At 53.2% G+C, this 27,541-nt stretch overlaps 2 protein-coding genes across 14 annotated transcripts in view; one reads left to right on the top strand and one right to left on the bottom strand.

Annotated features, from left to right (window-relative positions):
* The window catches only part of LOC135977698 (class I histocompatibility antigen, F10 alpha chain-like), a 41,309-nt gene extending 22,155 nt beyond the window's left edge, over positions 1 to 19,154 (bottom strand). For 6 of the 12 annotated variants that reach the window (XR_010595120.1, XR_010595121.1, XR_010595122.1 and 3 more), the window contains exons 1-3: positions 18,889 to 19,032; positions 11,153 to 12,741; positions 696 to 971 (exon numbers count right to left, since the gene is read on the bottom strand). Coding sequence is in view for 3 of the 12 variants with exons in the window: in XM_065578941.1 (XP_065435013.1) it covers positions 696 to 971; positions 11,153 to 11,678 (802 nt within the window). In the remaining 9 variants the exon portion in view is untranslated. Of the gene's footprint in view, positions 1 to 695; positions 972 to 11,152; positions 12,742 to 18,888 lie in introns of all 12 variants that reach the window. The other 6 variants (XR_010595125.1, XR_010595124.1, XM_065578941.1 and 3 more) reach the window with 4 other exon arrangements.
* Positions 3,372 to 27,541, top strand: LOC135977701 (fibrinogen-like protein 1-like protein). Of its 2 annotated transcripts, XM_065578948.1 has the most exons (4): positions 3,372 to 4,020; positions 17,161 to 17,308; positions 22,825 to 22,935; positions 24,323 to 27,541. In XM_065578948.1, the coding sequence occupies exons 2-4, from the start codon at positions 17,302 to 17,304 to the stop codon at positions 25,000 to 25,002; spliced, it is 798 nt and encodes a 265-aa protein (XP_065435020.1). In that variant the 5' UTR covers positions 3,372 to 4,020; positions 17,161 to 17,301; the 3' UTR covers positions 25,003 to 27,541. The 2 variants fall into 2 exon arrangements, with proteins under 2 accessions (XP_065435020.1, XP_065435021.1); XM_065578949.1 differs by lacking the exon at positions 17,161 to 17,308.

Genomic DNA, 27,541 nt, shown 5'->3' with positions numbered 1-27,541 from the left:
CTTTAACTAAAAAGCTTTGGTAATAAATTTGAGTGTGATTATCTGGTGTCTTATTGATAAAAGAATCAAAAAGTAAAGTATGAAAGTGTTGCAGCAAAGGTAGGTCTTGAGGGCGAAAATTTTAAGGACAAGGGGAGCCTTCTTCCAGGTTAGTATGGGGAGGGCAATTCCACATGTAGGGGATGGCATGGAAGGAAGCACATAAATGACTGTAGGAGAAGTTTGGCAACAAGGACAAAGCTACCATCATTGATGGAACACGGGCTGGGGGCAACACAAGAAATATGATGGTACAGACAGTGAATAGGGAAGAATTACATGGTGAATGAAGCTGGTGTCCATAGAAGTGGCACTTCCATAATTAAGCAAAGTGCTCTAACATGCACAAGCACAGGCAGATTGCCTTGATAACGGCTGTGTCACATCAGAGGAAGAGGTAGAATTTGTGATGTGAAGTTGCGCTCATTTGGTCAAGTGGCTCTGGAGATGCAGCTTCTCTACAGTGAACTGCTTTTAACATTTTCAATTTCTTATCCTTTTTTCCAGCAGAACTGATAGGGAAGGGGTTGTTTCCCCACCTATCCCTGGTGCAAGGTTCGCTGAATATCCCCCTACCCACCTGTTCCAGTTTGGAACTGGGGAATGGAGATGTAGCCAGTAGTGTCCCCCTAGGTGGGGCTTGTCCCCCGCCTTACCTTTCCTCTGTAGAGTCTCCTTCCCGTACTCTAGAGCACTCCTTAGCCAGGAAATACAATTCCCCTCCACGTAGCGTTTCCACTGCTGGTTGTCATTTACTTCAGCCTCCCATCTCCTCTTGGTGATCTGAGCCCCAATATCTGCTGCTACCCAAGTCATGGTCTCCTTATCGAAGGTAAGGAAGTCTCGTCCATCATATGAATCCTGGTAAAACCCCTGAATGCTGTTGTCTTCCCGGAGATCACAGCCGTATATCGTCTGGATGATGTGAAACCCTGAAACACAGCTGAGGGTCAGAAGCAGTCTCTCTCTGAAAATCTCACCAAGAGCCCACTGCAGGTAGCCCAGTGGTTCTTCTTCTTGCTACTGGGCCCTCCCTCCCCTGAGAAATGGGGTTCCCACTTATGCTGTTGGGTCCTACACCCTCCCAGCTCCTTTCAGGGGGGGAATCCAAACCCGCAGGGGGCACCCTCTCCATCTGTTGGGTCTTGTACACTAAAGAGCCCCCACTGCAGAGAGCTCACAACCTTCAAGGAGTACCTCACTGCTGCTTGTTCTTGTATGTTCCCTGCAGGAGGAGCAGGGTGGCACAATCCCAAAGGGAGTACTCCGGATATTGCAGGGATCTATCCCCTCCAGCTCTCTTCTGCTCTCTGAGGATCCCCACAGTTCTCGTAGTCAGGGTCAATCTGGAGAAGAGAGGGAGTTCAGGGTGTCTGTACCCAACTCTCTTCTGCTCTGGTTGTATTAATTTTGCAGGGTCCTCAGGATCACTTGGTCCCCCACCTCCGTCATTGACAGTACCCCCATTCCCCTGTGAGGAGGGGGTACAGGTCTGTCCCCCACACTAACCTCTGCTCTGGTTTAATGACCTCACAGAATGCCCAGGGTCACTCTGTTTCCCTGCCCCATCTTCTCCGTGCCCCCAACTCAGTCTAGGAATGGCAAAGAACCAACTTCATATGCTTGACCTCTTTTTCACATGGCCACTGTCTCAAGGTGATTCCCTGTGAGGATCAGGCCACTGACGGCCCTTAGTTCAGCTAGCCACCATTTTCCTACAGCCAGGCTAATCTTCACAACAACGGCCCCCATCTCGCACACAACCAAGAGCAGACTCAGTTAATGGAGCCACCCCTGGGCTGATAGGAGGCAGGGAGGGAGACTGGAGGGAGGGAAGGGGGATGGGGACAGGAAGGAGAATTTAGGGGAGCAGGAGAGAGGCTGTGGTGAACAGAGAACAGTGTGGGGATCACGAGGAAGACTGAAACGTGGGGAAAGGATCAGACCCCTAGCTTGGCAAACTGGGTAGAATGTTGGGGCACAAAAATAACTCACACAGGGTCCCAAATATTTTCACCCCTCCCTCACCCTGCATTAGATACATTGAGGTAAATGCCAAGATTTTCAGCAATGACTAGTGATTTTGGGTGCCTAACTGAGACCCTTTAAAGGGGCCTGATCAGAAAGTGGGAGCACCCGGCCTCTCAACATCAGACACCCAAAAATCACTAATCACTTGTGGAAAACATTAAAAGTAACAACAGCTACAGAAAGGTTAGTAACCATTTTTTCTTCTTCAACTGTTTGCACATGTCCCTTCCATGTTCGGGGACTCCCAAGCAATACCGTAAGAGGTGGGCTCGGAGTTCATGGACACATGGATTACAACACTGCCCAGCCAAACCCAGTGTCATCTCTCACTTGGTGGGTAATGGCGTAATTGGAAGAAAAAGTATGTATTGACGCCCAAGTCGCTGCTCTGCAAATGTCCTGGATCAGGCCTGGGCCATGAACGCCACTGAGGAAGCTTGTGCTCTCACAGAATGGGCCGCAAGGAAGGCAGGTGGTGGGACACCTGCCTGCTCGTAGCACATGTGAATGCACAATGTAATCCACAATGAAATTCTCTGAGCCAAAAGGGGTAGGGTTTTCATCCTATCAGAGCGGTGTGGATTTATGGATCAGCTTAGGACACCTGCCTAACATCCAGAGGGTGGAGATGTCATTCCTCCCTATTCTTGTGCGAGTTGAGGAAGGGAATGGGCAGGAAAATACCCTGATTACTATGAAACTCCAAGATTACCTTTGGGAGGAACACGGGGTGGGGGCAACGTTGTACCTTGTCGCAGTAGCGTAGCCGGGTTGGGGGGGAGCAGGGGGAGCGGCCGCTCCCCCACTGAGCAGAAGCTGCGCCTTTTTTGTGCTCCGACGCCTTTTGCTCCTGCGCTACTACCGGAGTGGAGCATTTTTTTTGCTCCCGGTGCCTTTTTTTAGCTCCGCTCCCCGTGCTCTTAACCTGGCTACGCCACTGCCTTGTCGTTAAAGAACACTGTATATGGAGGTTTTGACATAAGAGCTCTAATCTCCAAGACCCTCCTGACTGAGGTAATTGCTACCAGAAAGGCGACCTTCTAGGAAAGGTCCAACAGAGGGCACAATGCTAGAGGCTCAAAGGGAGGCCCCGTGAGCTCTGACATGACCAGGTTTAAGTCCCCCAGGGGGATGTTGTCAAGGCTGATTCCCCACTCTGGCATTTCGAGTGCAGAAGGTGGGAGCCTGCAAGGACTCGAAAAATTAATACTGGCCACTCCAGCCTGGTAATGCTGCCACCACCCAAGTGAAAATCTGCCTTTTGCCAATCCAGAAGAACTCTCTTGGGAAGTTTTTCTGGGGGCCCTCGGCTTTTCCACCCCTTCTTTGGGAAAGCCAAGAAAGGAAACAAAAGAAAAGGAGAACCCAGCGGTTGTATTAGCTGATTAATATATGCACAACCTCTTTACCTCATAAGACACAGAAATCCAGTCATGTTCTTACAAAAAGGAAATTTTATTTAAAAAAAGAAAGAAAACACCCTTGGAAAACTTAGGTTATTGTTAGATCTTAAAAAAGCAACTGCAAGGATTAATCACCAAGAGTAGCTTTCTTGGGATCCAGTTTAAAGGTTACAACAAAACAAAAGCATGTGGGGTTAGCACACAGGAATCCACAAGCCATAAAAAGAGATCGGCCTAATCGTGTCTACCTGAACATTTCTTGTTCTACTTCTGTCATATATATAAAGGGACGGGGGAGAGGGTCTGATGCAGTGCTATAAAATCCTCTTACCAGTAAAGGGTTAAGAAATTCAGGTAGCCAGACTGACACCTGACCTGGCTGGCATCTGACCAATAAGGGGACAAGATACTTTCAAATCTTGGGAGGGGGGAAGACTTTGTGTGTGGCTCTTTGTCTGAGTCAGAGTGATCTTGGGAGACAAGAAGTACCTGCAGAAAATCAATCTCCTCAACCAGTCATCTTCTCACCAAACCTCACTTTTCTAAAGTAAGTTTAGTCAGCATTGCGAGTAGGTTTCTGTTTGTTTTGCTTGGTGAGCTTTCCCTGTGTTAGAGGGAGGGGTTATTCCTGTTTTTTCTGTAACTTTAAGGTTTTGTCCAGAGGGGGAATCCCTCTGAGTTTGGAAATTGAGTACCCTGTAAAATAGTTACCATCCTGATTTTACAGAGATGATTTTACCTTCTTTGTTTTAATAAAATCCTTCTTTTAAGAACCTGACTGTTTTCTATGGTTTTAAAACCCCGGGAGTGGGTTTTTAGATCACGGTGTAACCAATTGGTTAGGAGATTATTCTCAAGCTTCCCAGGAAAGGGGGTGTACGGGCTTGAGAGGGTATTTTGGGGGGAAGGGGAACTTCAAGTGGTTCCTTTCCCGGATTCCTGTTTAAAACACTTGATGGTGGCAGTGAGAGAAGCATTTCTCAGGGTGCAGGGAATTTTGTACCTTGGGGGTTTTAACCTAAGCTGGTAGAAAAAGCTTAGGAGCTCTTCATGCGGGTCCCCACGTCTTTATCCTAGAGTTTAGAGTGGGGAGGGAACCCTGACAACTTCCATATCGGTGGTTCCAAATGAGTAGTTTCTAGGTATGATCCTGATGATTTTTCATACCTGGCCCAGAGCTTTTTACGGCATAAGTACTGCCCTGTCCCTCTGCAGCCAAGAGAACAAAAGACCCACACACCCAACACTTTTCCCCAATTTGAGAGGGTACAGCTTCCTTACTGGTTCCCCTGGTCAGGTGCCAACTCATTTTAAGCTTACCTCTTAACTCTTTACAGGGAAGGAAGTTAGGGTACAGCTGCTAAGGAGGATTCTATAGCTACTGAATGGTTGGGGTGCTACCCCCACTCATTTATCACAGAGGGGTTCCCAGATTTGTAGGTACAGCCTTTCAAAGCCCTCGAGGAAGGGAATGGACATTTCATGTGAAAAACCTGACTGACCACCCAGCAGGGGTAGAATGCGGAGATCGCTCCTAGGTGTACCTTAACGGATGAAATCGCTAGACCTGACTGTTCCCAGACGGTTCTGGAGTATCTGCTTCATCTGAAAGATGACTCAGTGGGTGAGGAGGCAGGGGTGCCGGAACAGGGGGACCAAGGGGCCATGGCCCTGCCACATTAGCAGCAGGTGAGAGCGGGGGGAGGGGAAGGGGAGGAGTGGGCAGAGCCTGAGGAGAAGAGGTGAAGCGGGGGGTGTGTGTGGGGAAATTGGGGAAGAGGCGGAGTCACAGTTTCAGCACCGGTGGCACCCACACTCATAGGGAGATTCTGGCACCCCGCTGAGAGGCCTTGCAGGGTAGACCAAATGGAGAAACGCTTCCACTTGGCAAAGTAAGTAGCTCTGGTAATTGGATTCCTACTGCCTAGCAAGACCTAGCAGACCTGCTCCGAACAGGCCAGTTCTGCAGGTTTAAACATGGACCTGTCAGGCAGATGGAGCATTTGGCCGCGAACTTGCGAGATCAGGTCCAGAAGGGGAGGGAGCAGCATTGGAGTTGCATTGGAGTTGCTACTGACATGTCTAGAAATAAGCCAAACTAGTGCTGATGTGGCCAGGCTGAGGCTATGAGAATAACCTTCGCTCTTGATCTTCAGCAAGATCTTGTGCACAAAAGGAATTGGGGGGAGAGGGGGAAGGGGAAAGGCGCAGAACAGGTGATTTCTCCAAGGGAGTAAGACAACATCTGTGAGTGAGCCCGGGTTGCAGTCACACAGACAGCAGAACGGCTGACATTTCCTGTTCTGTCTGGTCATGAACAGGTCTACGAGGGGAGTACCCACCACTGGAAAATGGTCCTTGCTATGTTGGGGCATAGGGACCATTCATGGTGAGAAGATCTGAGTTGCCAGCTTGTTCTGGGCTCCCAAAAGGGGAGAAGCTTTGAGGTGTATTGAGTGCTTTATGAAGAACTCCCGCAAGCAAATGGCCTCCTGACACAGTGGGGAGAAGAGCAGGCCGCTCTCTGCCTGTTGATGTAAAACATGGCTGCCATATTGTCTGTAAGAACTTGCACCACCTTGCTTGCGATGGTGGGTAACAACACCTGACATGCTAGGCCAACCGCTCTGAGCTCTCTGACGTTTATCCATAGCAAGAGTTGCTGCCGGGACCACTGACCTTGTGTCGTGAGGTGCCGAAGATGGGCAGGCACTGTGAGCACCGAGTCCAAATGATGGCTGTTTGGCCGGTACACTGAGGCCAGCCAAGCCTGTAGGGGTCTGAGGTGCAACCTCGCATACCACACCTCGTATAGGCATGCGACCATGCGACCCAACAGCCTGAGTGGGCCTTGACCTGTGACGACACTAACTGGAAGTGGGCTCCTGGGAGGAAGGCCCTGGCCTGGGTAGAATTGAGCAACGCTCCGATAAACACTATCCTCTGAGCCGGGAGGAGTGTTGGCTTCTGCTCGTTTATCAGCAGGCCCAGTGCTCAAAAGGACGAGGTGGATGCTGGCTTTCATCTGGGATTGGACTGGTCATTGACCAGCCAGTCACTGAGGTACAGATACACATGCACCCCTCACCTTCTCAGGAAGGCTGCCACTATTACCAGCATTTCATAAAGACCCATTAGGCTGCTGACAGGCTGAACGGGAGGATGGTAAACTGGCAATGAGTCTGGTTCACAACGATCCCGAGAAACCTTCTGTGGCCTCGGAAAATAGAGGTGTGGAAATAGGCATCTTTCAAATCGAGGGTGGCGTCCCAGTCCCCTACATCCAGGGAAGGAATGATGGAGACAATGCACAACTTCAGTCTTTGAGATGTTGCAGGTCTAGAATGGGTCAGAGACCCACTTTGGCACTCAGGATTAAGGATCGTGACGTTGCACTCCACATACTTTATGGAAATATGATTATGAATGTGAATATGATGTAACTGGAATATGCTTTATGCAAAACGTCTCTTGTATGATGTCATTAGAAAGCTTGTAATCTACTGAGTGTGTTCATCCTATTTGTTTTCATGTATTATTTCTATGTTTGGAATTGGGGAAATATGAAACTTGTATCACTGTTGTAGTCACACCAGGTGAGGGCCGTCAATGGGGCATTGGGAACTTGATGGCTCCCATTGATTAGGGCAATTGATGGTGAATGATTTATTTACCTGAAAGCCTTCCTGTGTACATAGGGGCCAACCAAGGAGGAATGGAGACTTGACCATGTCACCTGGTAGTGAAATCCATCTTAAATCTGGTACTTTTCCATTTAGCAAGAGGGGCAGGGACCCAGAAAGAGAAAAGATTCCCACCTTGTGCCAAAGTTATAAAAGGGGGTGCCAGTCATGAGAAAACCCCTGCTTATCAAATAAGATGTCTGCTGGATCTAACAAAGACTGTACCAGGGGAAAGGATTGGGCCCAAACTAGGAAAGAGTCCAGTCTGTGAAGTAAACTTATTGGAACATCTTTGAGGATGAGATATTTCCTGTAATCAGTTTCTTAATGTATCAGGCTTAGACTTGAGTGTTTTGTTTCAATTTGCTCTGTTACTTACTTTGTTCTATTACTAGAAATCACTTAAATCCTATTTTCTATACTTAATAAAATCACTTTTGTTTATTAATAAACCCAGAGTAAGTGATTAATACCTGGGGGAGCAAACAGTTGTGCATATCTCTCTATCAGTGTTATAGAGGGTGGACAATTTATGAATTTATCCTGTATAAGCTTTATACAGAGTAAAAGGGATTTATTTGGGGTTTGGGCTCCCAAAAAGGTTGAATACTGAGTGCTGGGAAAGTCCCTGTTAACTGAGAAGCCCCTGGGCTGAGTGAAACTGTTTCTGTGGCCCAACCTCTGTGTCTGTGCTGGAGGTGACTGGTGTGTCTAACTCAGCAAGACGGGAGTGGAGGGAAACCTGTTCGGGTAGGAGGGTTGTTCTCAGTGGTATCCCAGGACATGGAGTGACAGTCTCAAGGGGAGTCTCTGTGACCAAACCCGTCACAACTTCAGCCTGGCGTCCCTGTCCTTTTTCAGATGTGGACTGAACTGGTGGAAGAGCTGACAGCGATCCGCAATAGGAGTCTCATCCAAGCACTTTAGACAGCTGGAATGCAGGTCGCTCAAAGGCATGAGCTTGCCACAGGAGGCACCGGGTTTGAAGCCCGGAGACCGAGACATGCCCAGTTTCAGGAGCAGAAGAAACTCTGCTAGAAGAGTCCAACTAACTATTTATATCAGTGGTGTCCAATACGTTCGCCACTAGCCACAGGTGGCTAATAGGCTATTGAATTGTGGCTAATGCATGTGGCTTTTTTGTAACGTGGCTAATAAGAAAAATTCAAAACCACAAGTGTGGCTAGCATCGAATTTCTATTGGACACTGCTGATTTATACCAATCAACTAAAGTCAAAAAGTGAGAAAACAACTGAGGTGAAAAGGGATGGAGTAACGAGAGAACCACTGAGAATCTGGAGAGATGCAGGGCGGCTGGTCACAGACACGCAGAGATCCCAAGCCAGGTGCCCGAGAGGAGTGGGGTGGGTCAGCCCTCCCCACCCACCCCTCTTCTCCTCCGTGCTGCACTCCACAGGGATAAGCAGGGTGGGGCATGTGATGAACTGGGACTGTTCTTAATGTGGTCTGTGAATGCAGACAGGGGAGTGTGGCTAGGATAGTCTGCAATGGGGGGATGGGACACTGACCAATGGAGAATACCTGAGCATGTAACATGAGAACCCAGGAAGGGGTTAGAGGCCAGGTGAGACCTTTGCCTGGGAAACTGAACAAAGGCTGTGGGAGGGGTCGCTGAAGGAGAGTCTCGGAAGCTGGCTGGTGAGGTGGCTGGGAAGCAGAGAGGGCTCTGACCTCCCAAGGGGGCTGGGGTGCCCGAGGACCCCAAGATGGACCTAACTGAGGGGTATCCTGTGGTCTGTGCCTGCAAGACCTGTCTTGGACTGTGTCCCTGTCATCTAAATAAACCTTCTGCTTTACTGGCTGACTAAGAGTCATGGTGAATCGCAGGAAGCCAGGGGTGCAGGGCCCTGAGTTCTCCCACACTCCGTGACAGGGCACCGATGAGGTCTCAGAGGGACCAGACCCCGAATTCCCCCATGTGCGTGTTGGGGGCAGACACAGCTAGAGAGAACACTTGGTGGTCAAGATGCAGGACTCAGGACAGTCTCTGGCGATCTGGCAGCCCCAGGATGGGGGGAGGAAGAGGGGTAAATGGGGGGAGGAGGGCAGGAGGGACAGTGGTTTGGGGAGGGGGCAGTGGGAACAGAACAGCAGCTCCCCAGCGCAGGCGAGCGGAGCCCCTCTCTCAGCACTGGGGAGGCTGGTGTCCGTGTGAACAGGTCAGGCTGGACAGGCTCAGCAGCAGGGGACCAATGGGTGAGACTAGTCAGGAGAGGGTTAAACTAGCTACAGAGGGGGCGGGCTGGGGAGCAGACACTTGGCAACCCTCCACCCTGTCGCTTAGTCCTGGGCAGGGCCACCAGAAACCCAGGTGTCCAGGGCAGGACAGGAATTAGTTCTCATTGCTGCTGTCAGTGCTGGGAGCCAGGAGGGATTGGAGGTGCTACAAGAAGGGGCTGGGGACACTCCTGGGTGAGCACCAATGCGACAGGCCAGTACCACTGACACGGGGGAAACAGGGATTGTCACTCGCGAGTCCCCTGTCAGGAAGGGAGGAGCAATTACGTCAGAGAGACCCTCACCGGCCAGGGACAGTTCAGCAGCGCCAGGCACTGAACGCTTATGGATCATTCCCGTGCTAAGTGAGACAGCACAATCGGGGGCCTGGCCAGGTGACTACAGCCCCCCACATCAGGGACTGAGCAGGAAGAACGGCTCTGTACACGTCTATTGATAGTGTGCAGGGGAACCTGCCTGACCCCGGGGGCTCCGTGCTGGGTTTGTGCTGCCAGGAGTAAGGCAGCCCGGGAGTCTCTGCACTTTGCAAAAAGAACAGGAGTACTTGTGGCACCTTAGAGACTAACAAATTTAGCTGTAGTCCACGAAAGCTTATGCTCTAATAAATTTGTTAGTCTCTAAGGTACCACAAGTACTCCTGTTCTTTTTGCAGATACAGACTAACACGGCTGCTACTCTGAAATCTGCACGTTGCAGGGGCTGATTCTCTCACTAACTCTCCAGCCCAAGTTGATGACACTCTGCGGAGTCTGACCTGAGAAAAACTCACTCTGGAAATAAGACAAAGTGAACAATGAAGGAGGCTCACTGGTGAGCAGCTTCTCCCCAGGGCTGGGGTGAATGCAGCACGGCCTGCTCTTGTGACTTTACTGTGCGTTTCATGATAGTGGGTGGTTTTAATAAATCCCCAGTTCCTGGACTCATGGGATTAGGGGAAAGTCTCAGCTCTCTTTTCTTACAGCAGTAACTTCTAGTCTTTCTAGCAGCAGGGAAAACCCCAGAAATGTGTCCCCTAAGGCCTCAAACCAGAGGGCAAATAAAAATAAGCTCCAATATTATTCCCCAAATACTTACAACGCTTAAGCCAAACTCAGGATTTTGGGGGTCTGACTCGTGATGTCTGAACACTTGGGGCTGTCGATATTGGGGTTCCCCATCACTCGATATCTGGGAATTGAGACAAGACGTCTCAGAACCCTGTTCTAGCTCTAGGGTGTGACAGAGTCGCTGTTGTAGCCAGGAGGAACAAACCCCCAGTCCAGAAATCGCTGGGTGCGATTCTCTGGCCTGTGTCACCAGGAAGTCGGACTAGCCGGGTCTGCTGGGAACTTCTGGCTTTTGCACCTCTGCCACTCTGTCTGGGAAATATATGTCTGGGAAAGGGCGGGGGTGGGAGGGGGCCCCCCCGAAGGGCAGCAGAGGCAGCTGCAAGTGGGACTGGTAGCAGAAGTCTGGGCTGTTTGGGGAGGGGACAATCTGAGAGTCCCACTTTGGAGGGTGTCAAAAAAATTTCTTTCGCATGGACCCTCCATCCTGCAGCCCCTCCCCCCATCCCATATCCCTTTGTCCCCCACATTCACACTGACTCCAGCGAGAAAATGCGCCTTCGGGCTCTGTCCCCTCCCCCCATCTCCAACACACATCCCGGTGTCCCTTCACCCTGTTTACATCAACCACACTCCCAACCCCCACCCCATTTCCCTGCATCCCTAGGTCGTGTTGTGTCCTTCACTCACCCTCGGTCCGGTTGTAGAGCTGACTCAGGGTGTTCAGACTCGAATTGTACCATTTCTGGAAGCGCTGTCCCCACCAGGTCACCTCGTCCCAGAACTCCGAACCCTCGTTCTGCGCCATCCACAGTGTGTAGGGCTCCGCCCTCTTCGTCCCACTGGTGTAGACATAGGTGAGCTGATCGTCCACATACACAACACGGCTGTACCAGGGCAACCCCGGGGCAGGCTCCGACACCACAGTGTCCAAAATGCGCCTGGAGTGCAGGCCTGAGGGGGGAGATTGGGGGAGGGGAGAGTCAGACCGAACCAGACCCTGCCAGGAGCCCCTGGCAATATGCGAGAGGCAGCGCCATCCCTTAGGAGGGCTCCTGTGGGAGGGAGATCTGGGGAAGGGCTCACAGAACGGCCTGACCGGGAGAAAGAGACGGTGGGGTAGAAGGAGAAAGGAGGCAGGGCTGGAGGGAGAGTGAGGAGAGGAAGGGGTAGGGAGGTACAGGGGGGCTGGAGCATGTGAGGAGTACGGGAGCATATGGGGACAGTGTACTGGGGGTACAGGGGAGTGTGAGGAAGGAGAGGGGGCCCAGGAGGAGGGGCAGGGCTGGAGTGCGGTGTGGGGAAAAGGAAAGGGGTGTTATGGGAGAGGGTGGGGCAGGAGGACTGGGGGAGAGGAGATGCAGGAGCTGAAGCTGGGGAAGGCAAGGTGGGCAGGGGAATGTGTCCAAGCTACAGGTGGGAGCCAGGACACCGGCTGTGCACAGAATTTACTGTAATTTATTCAGAACATAAGAACGGCCAGACTGGGTCAGACCAAAGGCGCATCTAGCCCAGTCTCCTGTCTTCTGACAGTGGCCAATGCCCAGTGCCCCAGAGGGAATGAACAGAACAGGGAATCATCAAGTGATCCATCCTCTGTCGCCCATTCCCAGCTTCTGGCAAACAGAGGCTAGGGACAGCATCCCTGCCCATCCTGACCAATAGCCATTGGTGGACCTATCCTCCATAAACTTAGCTAGATCTTTTTTGAATCGTGTTATAGTCTTGACCTTCACAACGTCCTCTGGAAAGGAGTTCCACTGGTTGACTGCGTGTTGTGTGAAGAAATACTTCCTTTTGTTTGTTTTAAAGACCTGCTGCCTATTAATTTATTTGGGTGACCCCTAGTTCTTGTGTTATGTGAAGGGGTAAATAACACTTCGGTATTCACTTTCTCCATACCAGTCTTGATTAAGAATATGATTTTGTCATGGATATTTGTAGTATAAGACCTGGACAGGTCCTGGGCAACGAAGAAAAGCTCACGGAAGCCCGTGACCCATCTGTGACTTTTACTAAAAATATCCATGGCAAAATGGGGAGCTCAGCTGCGTGACCCACACACCACCCACGGGCTAGGCAACTGCAGGCCACTCAGAGCTCCGGGTCCCCCTGCCACCCACAGCAACTGGGAGCAGTTGGTTCCCCCACAACCCACAGAGGCCGCCCCACCGCTCCCGGCTGCTACAGGTGGCAGGGGGACCGCACAGCTTCCGGCCGCCGTGTTCTGAAGTCATGGAGTTTGCTGGAAGTCACAGATCCCATGACTTCCGCAACCTCTGTGGAAAAATAGACTTTCATTATATTCCCCCTCCCCCCCCCCGTCATCTCTTTTCCAAGCTGAAAAGTTCCAGTCTTATTAATATCTCCTCATGTAGCAGCCATTCCATACCCCTAACCATTTTTGTTCCCCTTTTCTGTACTTTTTCCAATTCCAATATTTCTTTTTTCTGATGGAATGACTACATCTGTATGCAGTATTCAAGATGTGGGCATACCATGGATTTATATAGAGGCAATATGATATTTTCTGTCTTACTATCAATCACTTTCCTAATGATCTCAACATTCTGTTAGCTTATTTGATTGCCACTGCGCATTGAAAAAACAAGGAGTCCTGTGGTACCTTAAAGACTAAGCTTTTGTGTATGCATCTGACAAAGTGGGTTCCAGCCCACGAAAACTTATGCCCAAATAAATGTGTTAGTCTTTAAGGTGCCATGGGACTCCCCTTTGTTTTTGCAGAAACAAACTAACATGGCTGGTTTAAGCATTGACCTCCTAAACCCAGAGTTGTGAGTTCAATCCTTGAGGGGGCCATTTAGCAATCAGGGCAAATATCTGTCTGGGGATTTGTCCTGCTTTGAGCAGGGGGTTGGACTAGATGACCTCCTGAGGTCCCTTCCAACCCTGATATTCTATGAAAGTGGCTATCCCTCTGAAACTCCACATTGAATGCATGTTTTTAGAGAACTATCCACAATGACGCCAAGATCTCTCGAGTGGTAACAACTAATTTAGATCCCACCACTTTAGATGTATAAACTGGGATTATGTTTTCAAATGTGCATTACTTTGCATTTATCCACACGGAATTTCACCTACCATTTTATTGCCCAGTCACCCAGTTTTGTAAGATCATAGAATCATAGAAGATTAGGGTTTGAGGAGACCTGGGAGGTCATCTAGTCCAATGCCCTGCTCAAAGAAGGACCAACAGCAACTAAATCATCCCAGCCAGGGATTTGTCAAGAACGGCCTTAAAAACCTTCTAAGGATGGAGATTCCACCAGCTCCCCAGGTAACCCATTCCAGTGCTTTACCACCCTACTAGTGAAAAAGTTTTTCCTAATATCCAAACAAGACCTCCCCCACTGCAACTTGAGACCATTACTCCTTGTTTGGTCATCTGCTACCACTGAGAACAGTCTAGATCCATCCTCTTTGGAACCCCCTTTCAGGTAGTTGAAAGCAGCTATCAAATCCCCCCTCATTCTTCTCTTCTGCAGACTAAATAAGCCCAGTTCCCTTAGCCTCTCCTCATAAGTCATGTACTCCAGCCCCCTTATCATTTTTGTTGGCCTCCATTGGACTCTCTCCAATTTTTCCACATTCTTCTTGTAATGTGGGGCCCCAAAATGGACACAGTACGCCAGATGAGGCCTCACCAATGCCGAATAGAGGGGAATGATCATGTCCCACGATTTGCTGGCAATGCTCCTACTTATACAACCCAAAAGGACGTTGCCAAAAAAGCTAACAAGGGCACACTGTTGACTCATATCCAGTTTCTCATCCACTGTAACCCCCAGGTCCTTTTCCCAGAACTGCTGCGTAGGAAATCAGTCCCTAGCCTGTAGCTGTGCAAGGGATTCTTCCGTCCTAAGTGCAGGACTCTGCACTTGTCTTTGCTGAACCTCATCAGATTTCCTTTGGCCCAATCCTCTAATTTGTCAAGGTCCCTCTGTATCCTATTCCTACCTCCAGCGTATGTACCACTCCTCCCAGTTTAGTGTCGTCTGCAAACTTGCTGAGGGTGCAATCCATGCCATCCTCCAGATCATTAATGAAGATGTTGAACAAAACCGGCCCCAGGACTGACGCTTGGGGCACTCCGCTTGATACTGGCCGCTAACTAGACATTGAGCCATTGATCACCGTTGAGCCCGATGATCTAGCCAGCTTTCTATCCACCTTACAGTCCATTCATCCAGCCCATACTTCTTTAACTTGCTGGCAAGAATACTGTGGGAGACTGTATGAAAAGCTTTCCTAAAGTCAAAGAATAACATGTCCACTGCTTTCCCCTCATCCACAGAGCCAGTTAACTCATCATAGAAGGCAATTAGGTTAGTCAGGCATGACTTGCCCTTGGCGAATCCATGCTACTGTTCCTGATCACTTTCCTCTCCTCCAAGTGCTTCAGAATTGACTCCTTGAGGACCTGCTCCATGATTTTTCCAGAGACTGAGGTGAGGCTGACTGGCCTGCAGTTCCCCAGATCTTCCTTCTTCCCTTTTTTAAAGATGGTCACTACATTAGCTTTTTTCCAATCATCGGGGACCTCCCCCGATTGCCATGATTTTTCAGAGATAATGGCCAATGGCTCTGCAATCACATCAGCCAACTCATTTAACATCCTCGGATGCAGTGCATCCGGCCCCATGGACTTGTGCTCGTCCAGCTTTTATAAATAGTCCTGAACCACTTCTTTCTCCACAGAGGGCTGGTCACCTCCTCCCCATACCATGCTGCCCGGTGCAGTGGTCTGGGAGCTGACCTTGTTCGTGAAGACAGAGGCAAAAAAAGCATTGAGTACATTAGCTTTTTCCACATCCTCTGTCACTAGGTTGCCTCCCCATTCAGTAAGGGGCCCACACTTTCCTTGACCTTCTTCTTGTTGCTAACATAGCTGTAAAAAACCCTTCTTGTTACTCTTAACATCTCCGCTATGTGCAACTCCAAGTGTTATTTGGCCTTCCTGATTTCACTCCTGCATGCCTGAGCAATATTTTTATACTCCTCCCTGGTCATTTGTCCAATCTTCCACTTCTTGTAAGCTTCTTTTTTGTGTTTAAGATCAGCAAGGATTTCACTGTTAAGCCAAGTTGGTCGCCTGCCATATTTGCTATTCTTTCTGCACATCGGGATGGTTTGCTCCTGCAACCTCAATAAGGATTCTTTAAAATATAGCCAGCTCTCCTGGATTCCTTTCCCCTTCATGTTAGTCTCCCAGGGGACCTTGCCCATTAGTTCCCTGAAGGAGTCAAAGTCTGCTTTTCTGAAGTTCAGGGTCCGTATTCTGCTGCTCTCCTTTCTTCCTTGTGTCAGGATCCTAAACTCGACCATCTCATAGTCACTGCTCCCAGGTTCCCATCCACTTTTGCTTCCCCTACTAATTCTTCCCTGTTTGTGAGCAGCAGGTCAAGAAGAGCTCTGCCCCTAATTGGTTCCTCCAGCACTTGCAGCAGGAAATTGTCCCCTACACTTTCTAAAAAGTTCCTGGATTGTCTGTGCACTGCTGTATTGCTCTCCCAGCAGATATCGGGGTGACTGAAGTCCCACATGAGAACCAGGGCCTGTGATCTAGTACCTTCTGGTAGTTGCCTGAAGAAAGCCTCATCCACCTCATCCCCCTGGTCTGGTGGTCTATAGCAGACTCCCACCATGACATCACCCTTGTTGCTCACACTTCTAAACTGAATCCAGAGACTCTCAGGTTTATCTGCAGTTTCATACTGGAGCTCTGAGCAGTCATACTCCTCTCTTACATACAATGCAACACCCCCACCTTTTCTGCCCTGCCTAGCCTTCCTGAACAGTTTATATCCATCCATGACAGTGCTCCAATCATGTGAGTTATCCCACCAAGTCTCTGTTATTCCAATCACATCATAATTCCTTGACTGTGCCAGGACTTCCAGTTCTCCCTGCTTGTTTCCCAGGCTTCTTGCATTTGTGTATAGGCACTTAAGATAACTCGCTGATCGTCCTGCTTTCTCAGTGTGAGGCAGGAGTCCTCCTCTCTTGTGCTCTCCTGCTCGGGCTTCCTCCTGGTATCCCACTTCCCTCAGGGCTTTGGTCTCCTTACCCCCCACCCCCCCACAAACCTAGTTTAAAGCCCTCCTCACTAGGTTAGCCAGCCTTCTTGCAAACCCCACGTAAGTTGGGCAGTGTCCTTTTCCCCTCTTCCAACCCTTATCTTCTATGATTCTATGCCCCAGTAGGGCCAGGCTGCACTGGGGCCTAACCCTGTTTAGGTCAAACCACACCGGTTACTGAGGTGTCACAAGGGCACCAATGTGCCTTAAGCCATTTTAAACAAACCCCAAATCCACCCCGCAGCCTCACCCGGATCAATACGGGCTGCTGAGCTGCCCAGCGTCTGAGCTGCTGCCTCATGGAGAACAAGGGAAATTCAAGTCCATGCCAGGAAAAGCAGGCCATCTCCTCACCCCATCCTACTGGGATCCGGAAGCTCTTTATCCGACAGCTACGGGAGATCCTAACAGTACAAACGCAGCAGCTGTTCTGTGCTCTGCAACGGGAGCTCGCACCCAAACTAAGACCTGATTAATCACAGATCCAGGGTTCTAGACTCTCCCCTCGCCCTGGGGTGCTAAAACACCGCCAGAGACAGAGGGGAGTTAACATCCCCTCTCTAGGATGACACCTCTAATGACCTGCTTCCACTACAGATAAGACCCACTGCCACTGCTGACTGGGAGTACAACTGGACTGGTGCTGACACAACTTAGCCGTATGTAGCCAAGGACAAACCACACTCAGGAGTTCCAGGCACTGGGGTGAAACCCAGCGTGAAGAATCTTCTGGGAGCCATGAAAGGTCAGAGATCCAAGAAGCCTTTTCCCTTCATTTAACCCTGGTCTATGGGTGTGTGTGGGGGAGGGTGGGCGCTAATTTACTCCCTCTCCCTCAACCTGAGCTCTGCAAACAGGAAGAATCCTGTCTGAAAGCTCCACCCTGCCCTGAGACGTGGGGAATGAAACACCCTGGGCAGCGCCTGGACCCGGGGATTTCCCAGTCTGAGCCCTTCACGGGGCTGCGACGGGCTTGTCAGCGTGTGCAGCACCCATGGGTGCTCTGGCCCCAACGAAGCCTCACCCCCTGGCTGGGTGAGGTTGGCATTAGATGAAGGGGTTACAGTTCAGTGGCTCTCAGCACCCCACTACACACAGTGTCCCAGCAGCGACCCTGGCAGCACCTGGCACAAGGGGGGCCAGGACCCCCCCAGTCACTATAGCAACGTCACCGTTCCATGTCAGTGACCGCTCAGTGCTGGGGGGTGGGGGGAGCGGTGTGGTTATCCTGACACCTCTGAACGCAGAGCCCAGAACTGCCTCCCGACACCCAGCCCCCCCCCCCCCGCGCCCCCCAGCCCGACTGCCCCCCTCACACCCAGCTCCCCCCTCCCTGCGCCCCCCAGCCCGACTGCCCCCCGACACCCAGCTCCCCCCTCCCTGCGCCCCCCAGCCCGACTGCCCCCGACACCCAGCTCCCCCCTCCCTGCGCCCCCCAGCCCGACTGCCCCCGACACCCAGCTCCCCCCTCCCTGCGCCCCCAGCCCGACTGCCCCCCGACACCCAGCTCCCCCCTCCCTGCGCCCCCCAGCCCGACTGCCCCCCCACACCCAGCTCCCCCCTCCCTGCGCCCCCCAGCCCGACTGCCCCCCCACACCCAGCTCCCCCCTCCCTGCGCCCCCCAGCCCGACTGCCCCCCCACACCCAGCTCCCCCTCCCTGCGCCCCCCAGCCCGACTCCCCCCCGACACCCAGCTCCCCCCTCCCTGCACCCCCCAGCCCGACTGCCCCCCCCACACCCAGCTCCCCCCTCCCTGCACCCCCCAGCCCGACTGCCCCCCCACACCCAGCTCCCCCCTCCCTGCGCCCCCCAGCCCGACTCCCCCCCCACACCCAGCTACCCCCTCCCTGCGCCCCCCAGCCCGACTCCCCCCCCACACCCAGCTACCCCCTCCCTGCGCCCCCCAGCCCGACTGCCCCCCCACACCCAGCTCCCCCCTCCCTGCGCCCCCCCACACCCAGCTCCCCCTCCCTGCACCCCCCAGCCCGACTGCCCCCCGACACCCAGCTCCCCCCTCCCTGCACCCCCCAGCCCGACTGCCCCCCCACACCCAGCTCCCCCCTCCCTGCACCCCCCAGCCCGACTGCCCCCCACACCCAGCTCCCCCCTCCCTGCACCCCCCAGCCCGACTGCCCCCCCACACCCAGCTCCCCCCTCCCTGCACCCCCCAGCCCGACTGCCCCCCCACACCCAGCTCCCCCCTCCCTGCACCCCCTCGGCCCGACTGCCCCCCGACACCCAGCTCCCCCCTCCCTGCGCCCCCCAGCCCGACTGCCCCCCCGACACCCAGCTCCCCCCTCCCCGGGGTCTCCCCCCGATACTCACGGCAGTGGCCCCCCGGCAGGGCTACAGCCCCCAGCAGCAGCAGGCGCAGCGCCAGGGCCATGCCCGGTCTCGGCCCCACAACCCGAGAACCCCGCGGGGCGCTGAGACCGGACTCCAGCTCCCCGCTACTGGCCGTGTGAGCCTCCAGTCTGCAGGGATTGGCTGAGAGGGGACCATCCCGCCAATAGCGGCGCGCAGCCCCGCTTCCGTCACCGGTCGCTGGGCAGAACCCGCTGGGCAGGCTGGCGAAGGGGAACCGAATGTCTGAGCCGGGGGGGCGGGGGCGGGATGAGACCTGGGCCCCGGGGCTGTAATGGGCGGAGCCGCCATTAGCTCGGCCGGTCTCTGGCCCCGCCTCTCTGGGGTCAGCTGGTCCGTGTGTTCCGAGGCTGGAACTCGGGGGGCCGCAGCCCCGGGCTGGGGGCGGTGGCACTAGGTGAAGGGGTCACAGTTCGGGTCAGGGGCTCTCAGCCCCCCACTACACACAGTGTCCCAGCAGCGCCCTTAGCTCTAGTCGGACCTGCAGCCCCCAGACCCGCGACCCCTTCCTGGAGCTCAGGGACTTGTCTGTCCGGCTGGGAACTTTAATCACTTTCTGGATTTCATGAATTAACCCCTTCCCGCCCCTCTCCCTTTGCGGGGAGTGACCCCACAACAACCCCTGGCACTCCTACAGCCTCACTGCCCCCAGTGATTTGCCCTGGAAGCAGCAAATCTAGGGCTAGAACCCAGGAGTCCTGGCTCCAGCCCCCTGATCTAAGCACAAGGGGATGGTGACCCAACTCCTGTATTTTCTTTGCTTTTGCAAGTCATGGGGCTGTTTACCTCATTTGGGGGAATTATTTTTCGTTAGTCTCCTCTTGGGGGCAGAGGAGGTACCAAGGCTCCCGTGCTGCAGGACAGTCACTGTGGGCGTTCGTATCACTGGGCTTTGCACACTGCCCTGGGCCAGTCTCTCCTGGTCTGGGGAGCCAGGCTAATGGGAAACTTCCCCAGCTGGGATGCTGTCAAGGCTGATTCCCCACGCTGGCACTTTGAGTGCAGAAGGGGGGAGGGTCCACAAGGACTCTAAAAATTAATACTGGCCACTCCAGGCTTGTATTAAACTCCCAAGGTTACAGATCCTCCTGGCCGTGGATTGGTAAATGCAGCCACCCCTTTGAGAGCCCAGGAAGGCGCACTTGGGAATTCCTTCCTGTGGGGTACCCCCGAACTCTTCCCCCCCCCCCCATCTGGGGAAGAACTGAAAAAAGGAACAGAAATCAGCTGCTGCCACCAGCTAACTGAAAAACATGCACAGACCTCTTAAAACTCAGAAATCCAATAATGTTCTTAAAAAAGTATCTCCCAGCAGTACGCCTTCTCGCTCTCAGCTCCTAGTGCCTCTTGCTCCCAGATCCTCACACACACCACCACAAACTGAAGTGAGCTCCTTTTTAAACCCAGGTGCCCTGATTAGCCTGCCTTAATTGAGTCTAGCAGGTTCTTCTTAATTGACTCCAGGTGTCCTAATTAGCCTGCCTGCCTTAAATTGGTTCAAGAAAGTTCCTGCTTGTTCTAGTGCAGCCCCTGCTCTGGTCACTCAGAGAACAGAAAACTATTCATCCAATGGCCAGTATATGTGCCTTCTACAAGGCTTCTGTACCCCACTTGTCTGGGTCTGTCACAAATCCCTCCCCCCTGCTCAACACCAAGGGGTTGGGCAGCTTGGGACGTCAGACAGTGCACACGTGACAAGCCATCGGCATTGCCGTGATGGCTCCCTGCTCTGTGTTGCACACGGAACTGGAAAGGTTGGAGGGATAAGAACCACCTGGTCACCCTAGTGTTCTTCTCCTTGTTCCGTTGCATCCATTGAAGAGGGGCATGGTCGGTCACGAGGACAAATCTGCGCCCGAGCAGGTAGTAGCGCAACGTTTCCATGGCCCATTTTACAGCGAGGTACTCTCTCTCCACCACAGCATATTTTTGTTCCCTCGGAAGGAGTTTCCTACTGAGGTAGAGAACTGGATGTTCCTCTTCCCCAATCATCTGTGATAGAACGGCCCCTAACCCTACTTCCGATGCATCCGTCTGCAGGATAAATTCCTTGGTAAAATCTGGGGCTATCAGTACGGGATTACTGCAGAGGGCAGTCTGTAGGTCTGTGAACGCTCTCTCTGCTCCGTCAGACCATCTCACCAGATCAGGTCCGTGGGCTTTCAGTAGGTCTGTCAGGGGGCTTTCCCTTGTGGCAAAGTGGGGGCTAAATCGTCGGTAATACCCCACCACACCTAGGAATGCCCGGACTTGTTTCTTGCGATGTGGTCGGGGCCAATTTTGGATGGCCTCTAACTTGTTCAGTTAGGGTTTTACCAAACCTTTTCCCACAATGTAGCCAAGATATTTGGCCTCCGTAAACCCTACAGCACACTTAGCAGGGTTAGCTGTAAGGCCAGCTCGCCTGAAGGTATCGAGGACTGCCTCCACCTTCGAGGTGGGTTTCCCAGTCTGGGGTATGAATGACCACATCGTCCAGGTAGGCAGCAGCATAATGATTATGGGGGTGTAGTAGCTTATCCATGAGGCGCTGAAAGGTAGCTGGGGTCCCATGTAGTCCAAAAGGGAGGACAGTGCGGCTTTAGCCTGTTCTGGTTTGACACATACACACACACCCCGCCCCGCCCCGCCTCACCCCACAAAGAGCTGCCATTTTGCAACTGTCATGGGCCGGCAGCAGCTATAATCAAACTTGGGACCTCTGGAGCTTCACACGTGAGCCTCTGCTGTAGGGTTCTCAACCTATTTCCCACTGGGGGCTGCATATGCCGCGCTCTGCGTTCTGTGGGCTGTAGCTACACAAGATGTAATACCAGGGTCATGATAGATATACCTGGGCGGGGGGGGCGGGGGGTGAATGAGCCGGTTTCTGGCCAAGAGTCTGGATTGCTCTGGGCTGCTGATCCCGGCAAGGTCATTGTGAATCCCTGCGCTGAGTGCTGAAGGTGGCCTGGGAAAAGCATGTGTGGGGCGGGGGAGGGGTGTCTATGTTAATCCCGGCTGAAATAAGTGGCCATGCCCTTGCTAGGGCAGCGCTTACAGTGCACCCCTCAGGGACCCGGCTCCATTTTGAACTCTTTTTGGCCAGGACTGTGGCCCCTGGCGACTCTGCCCACTTTAAGCCTGGCCTGAGCTGGGCCCACAGAACAGCTGCAGTGTCAGCAGCGTGTCCCCCTCTGGGCTGCTGGGCTGCAGTGCAGGGGGCAGCATGCCTGGCGTGGGGCACACAGCAGCTCTGTGCCCTGGGCCCCTCTCACCTGGCGCTCATCTGAGGGGGGAGAGCCCTGCCGGAGGCTGCCCAGCTGCTGTCTCTGTGTGGGTGAGCGGGCACTGCCCTCCGGCTGGTGGCAGTGACTGTGGACGGGGGGAGCTGGGACAGAGGGGGTTGCTCCGAGCAGCACTCCCCTTGCAGCGGTGCAGCGCGGGGAGAGAGGAGGCAGCTCCTTCCCCACCACAGGGAGCGCTCCAGCCGGCCCTGACCCGCCCGGGACCCGGGAGCCAGGACATCGGAGCCGCAATCTTTGAATGGTTTTTACCATGCAGCTGGGTCCCCGCTGTGTGCTAATCGGGCCGGCTGCAGAGATGGAGACAGTGGCCGGGCCGGGGGAGAGGTGAATGGTGGGCTTCACCCCATCTCCAGAGACTTGCCCCCCCCCCATGCTGAGCCCCTTTGAACATCCAGCCATGTCCTGCGGTGCCTACCTGGGAGCTGAGCTCTTCTGAAAATCTGGCCCAGTAGTTGAGCCCTCTGAAAACTCTGGCCTTAGCGTCTAAGGGTAACATTTTCAAGAGTGGCTAACTCACTTAAGTGCTTAAATCCCAGTGAGTTCTAGTGGGATTTAGGCACTTGTGAAACTCTCTCCTGGTCTCATGTCCAGCGGTTTCTGTCCCCTGCAGGGTTCCAGTCCAGCTCTCTCCTGCTTCTGTCTGCGCTGTCCATGATGGCGTTCCTTTGCGTAGCCCCCGTGCAGGGCAACGGGGCCCTGGCCCACAAGAAGGTCGAGAGGGGTGAGTAGAGAACCCGTCGGAGAGCTTCTATCATCTGCCATATCCGAGATCAGGGCATCGTGGGCCTGATTCTGCTCCTCTCCCCCATGCCGGGGTCACCCCTAGATCCACTTATCCACTGAATGCACCTTCCAGCCCCCCAGCCAGCGCTGGGCCCAAAGAAACGCTGAGTTCTCCGAAGGGATCGCAAGGCCGGCCTGCGCTAGTGACCCCACTACTCCCATTCGCAGGCCTCCAGCGCCTGGGAATGGGCCAGCCGGGGTGGGGGAGGTGCTGCTCGACTGGCTGTTTGCTTTACACAGCTTCGTTATCCCTTTCTCCGGTAACGGCTGCCAAGCCGCCGGCAGTGACTGAAGAGCGCTGGTGCCAACCGCAGGGCAGCGTGTGGGAACCAGGCACCCCCCCCAAATTGGCTGGGAGTTCTACCCTTCCATCTCACCAACTCCTATACTAGGGCTAGCCCCGGCTAACAGCTGGGGATCTCTCGCTCATGCCTAGAAGCCTTGCCCCCAGAGTCCAGGCAGCAGGGAGAGCCAGTTCCTCCTTGTCAGGGGTTTTCATTCCCTTCTCCCCACACCTCCAGCGGCTCTGGGAGCTGCTCAGGGGCTTGCCCAAGCAGGCCAGGGGCCGAACCAGCTCCAGAGGTGGCCCTGAGCCCCTGCCCCCGCAGAGCTCAGCAGCTCCTCCCCCTCGGCTCAGCTATGGGGGTGGGGCACACAGGGGGATTGTCTGGGGGGTAGGGGAGCTGGGGGGGCTCAGGCTCGAGGGATGACCCTGGGGAGGGGAGGAGCAGTATAACCACAGTGCTTTCATTCTACCAGGATAGTTCGGGACAATTTCCGCCCCAAAGACAAGCCCCTCGATAGGATGTCTGGAATTTTCAAAGGCACCACAGGGAGTTGGGTGCCTAAATCCCACTGAATTCCAATCACAGTCGGGTGTCAAACTCCCTTAGGCTCTTTGAAAACTCCCATTTAAATTGTCACTGATGGGTTTCATAATTGACATTCGCTGAGATGGATCTGGCAGCGTCTCCCCCACCCTCGCCAAATGATTTCTTCAGCAGTACGGACTCAGGAAGGATACAGAGCCTTGGTTTACACTTGATTCATCTCTTCAAGGTTTCTTCAAAACCAGCAGAGCAAGAAACTATTCTTATATTATTTTATTGGTAAAATGAAAGTGTAAGATCTGGAGCGGGATTCTGTGGCCAGGAATGGCCGGGGCGGATTCTGTGGCTGTAGTATTGTGAAATACACAGGACCTGCCTCTAAAAACCCAGCCTCCAGTTACCCCAGGCTGATTTGATTGAGCTAGCTAGCGCGTGCTCTCTCTCTCTCCCTCCCCTCCCCCCCGCCCCCTTAACCTGATGTTCGTGGCATTTCAGGGTTCCCCAAAGACTGCAGCAACATCCCCAGGGACAGTCCCAGCGGGGTCCATGTCATCCAGCCGGCAGGCTCTCCCCCTCGAGTGGTGTGGTGTGACATGGACACCGAAGGCAAAGGCTGGACCGTTGTGCAGAGAAATTCTTACAACACAGAGATCACCTGGAAGGAGTCCTGGAGAACCTACAAGTACGGCTTTGGGAACGTGCAGCAGGATTACTGGCTGGGCAACGAGTACCTGTCCCTGCTCACGCGGCAGAACATCTACAAGGTCCGCTTTGTGGTGGAGGACAAATCCAACAACACCCGCTACGCAGAGTACGACATCTTCAGTGTCGAGGATGAGCCCAGCGGGTACCCGCTGAGGCTGGGCAGGTACTCTGGGGACGGCGAAGACTATCTCACCACCTACCACTCCGGCCTGGGGGGCATACACGACAACATGAAGTTCAGCACGACTGACAAGGATCAGGACCAGGCCAGTGGGAATTGCGCAAGTAGCTATGGAGGCTGGTGGTACGACAAGTGTCAGAACGTCCTGCTCAATGGGAAAGGCTTCATCTACTGGGCAGGGTTCTGTAAGAGTGGGGAGTGCAGGTCTTCCCTCATCCTGGTTAAGCCAACAGACGTGTGCTGGGTCCGGCAGGAGGAGCCCATCCTCCTTGGGAGCCGGCGCCGCTGAGAAGGGGAGACAATATTAGATCAGACACGGCGCGCCAGCCCCCACCTAATCAGTGCAGTCCCTGCAATGCCTCTACTCTGCTCACTCCCTTCCTGTTGGCTTCTGCATGGTAAATCCCCTGGAATAAATGCTGAGAGCCGACCCCGCCGGTGCGTTCGAATGACACGAAAAGCGTGATTGGTGTGTATAACTGGACCCCCGCTTCCACTCTGCCTCGCTGGAAGCCATGTCACTCACTACGACTTTAGACCCACATTAACCTCTGCTTCTCCCAGCCCTGCCACTGCCCCCTTGGCATTAGTGATCAATGAATCATGACACTGGATTTCTAGCAACTGTCATTGAGCATTTAAATGGGGGATGACTCAAAGCCAGGACTTTACATCTGAATTCTGCATGTATTAGCAGTGGTGAGTTTAGGTTCAAAAACCTGCCCTCTGTGTTTTTAATAAATATGGTTATTACATGAGAAAACATTGCAACAGTAATTAGTTGCTGATGAACCACTGAGATTAGATAGACGTGCAACGAAACCACACAATAAAGATATTGGTGTCCCTCTTCAACCCAAGGGGCTAGTCAAAGTTTGGGGCCCTGGGGATGTTCCAGTGGGGAGCAGAAATTGGCAATGGAATCTGGTAATTTTTTGATGTCTTGTTTATTGACAAGGAACATACAGAGTCCTGCTTCTCCAAACACAGCAGGAACCAACAGCAGGGATTAGCCTCCCTGCTCTCAGCTCCAAGCCTCTTTAGCCAGCACCTGGCCCAAAAGCTCTCTATGCTCCTCCCAAGATCACACCATGCTCACAGGCTCTGCTCGGCTTTCCTGCTCTGCCTCCCTGTCCTGGCTGCACTGCCCTGCTTGTCTCTCTCACACACGCACCAGCTCAGAACAATACTCGGTGGCATCCTCTGCCCACCTGGGGCTAGTTTCTGGGCACACGCCATCATGGCTTGTTCTACACGAGGCCCCCTTACCTGTTGCTTCCAGCTGTCTTAAATGAAGAGTGCATCCTCACAGCTGTGTCAATGAGATTTTAACTCCACCCATAACATGGTATAATCGAGCTCCTAGCAGTGTATTTATCTGTCAGGCTGACGTCCTCTGAGCATCTCTGAGCATTTCCTGCCTGTTTGGCTTCAGTCTTCACTTCAATCAAAGTTCATTGTGACCAGATGCTGAACACCATTAATGCTAACAGCCAGGGGCAGGACCACCCCCCCTAGTCCTCCCACCCCCCCCCCGAACAGGGAAAGAACAGGCTAAAGAACAAGTCAGCTGGGCCTGATGAAGTTCACCCTCAGGCAGGGCTTCCAAATCGTGGGCTGTAGCCCAAAGATGGGCCATGACGTAGTCCTGGCTGGTCCACTGGCAGGGGTGAAGATGGGGGGGAATGTGAAGGGGCATTGCCCCCCCCCCAAAACTGCATCTTTCCAGTCCCCTCCTGACCATGGCCCTTCAGTGCATCCCCAGGACACAAGGCTCTGTCTAATTGGCCTTCCTGACAGAGCCTGCATGGAGAGCGTGCGTAGGGGGGAGTTTGGGGAGCAGCTTTGGAAAGAGGGATGTTTTCAGGGGGAGGGAAGCTGGGAGCCGCTGAGGTGCAGCTGGAAGGTTTCCTCCTCCCTCCTCAGCATCTGGGGTGCAGACAGGGGGGAGGGGGTTGCTATTTTGCAGTTGGGAGTATCAGGGACCCCGCCCCCCCGTGCACTAAGCTGTCCCCTCCATCTCAGTTGCTGGTGGTGAAGTGGGGGTGTGCTGTTTTGCAGTGGGGGAACGGGGGATCCCCCTGCTCAGGGCACTGACCTCTCCCCTTCCCGCCTCCCATCTCCACTGTCCGTGCTGGGAGCCACCCCAACCCCCACTCTGCCCATTGCAGGCTGCGCTTGGTGCCCTCCCCAGCCAGCCATCCCTCGCCAGGCTGGAGCATGACGCTGCAAGCGGGGACATCCTCAGCCTGTCCCGGGCAGCCAGCTCGCTCAGCCGTTTTGCTGCCTGGGGACTCCCTGCCAAACCCAGGGTTCCCCTGCACCATTCCCCCCAACTTGGGGTCCCAGAGACTGGCCAGAGACTCCAAAATCCTTTTCCCTGTAAAGGGTTAAGAAGCTCGGATAACCTGGCTGACACCTGACCCAAAGGACCAAAAAGGGGACAAGATACTTTCAAATCTTGGTGGGGGAAAGGCTTTTGTTTGTGCTCTTTGTTTGGGAAGTCATTCGCTCTTGGGACTGAGAGGGACCAGACATCAATCCAGGTTCTCCACATCTTTCTGAACAAGTCTCTCCTATTTCAAACTTGTAAGTAAACAGCCAGGCAAGGCGTGTTAGTTTTTACTTTGTTTCCTCAACATATAAATGTACCTTTTACTAGAGTGTTTACCTCTGTTTGTTGTACTTTGAATCCGATTTCTAACGCAGCGTTTTGCTCTGGCCTATTGCTCTTTAAGTTTGATTACCCTGTAAAGTTATTTTCCATCCTGATTTTACAGAGATGTTTTTTACCTTTTTTCTTTAATTAAAAGCCTTCTTTTTAAGAA

Source organism: Chrysemys picta, unplaced genomic scaffold, assembly GCF_011386835.1.
Source record: "Chrysemys picta bellii isolate R12L10 unplaced genomic scaffold, ASM1138683v2 scaf15, whole genome shotgun sequence".
In the NCBI taxonomy this organism is placed as follows: Eukaryota; Metazoa; Chordata; order Testudines; family Emydidae; genus Chrysemys; species Chrysemys picta.
Note: the sequence above shows the minus strand (reverse complement) of the source record. Positions and strands in the feature narration are given on the sequence as shown.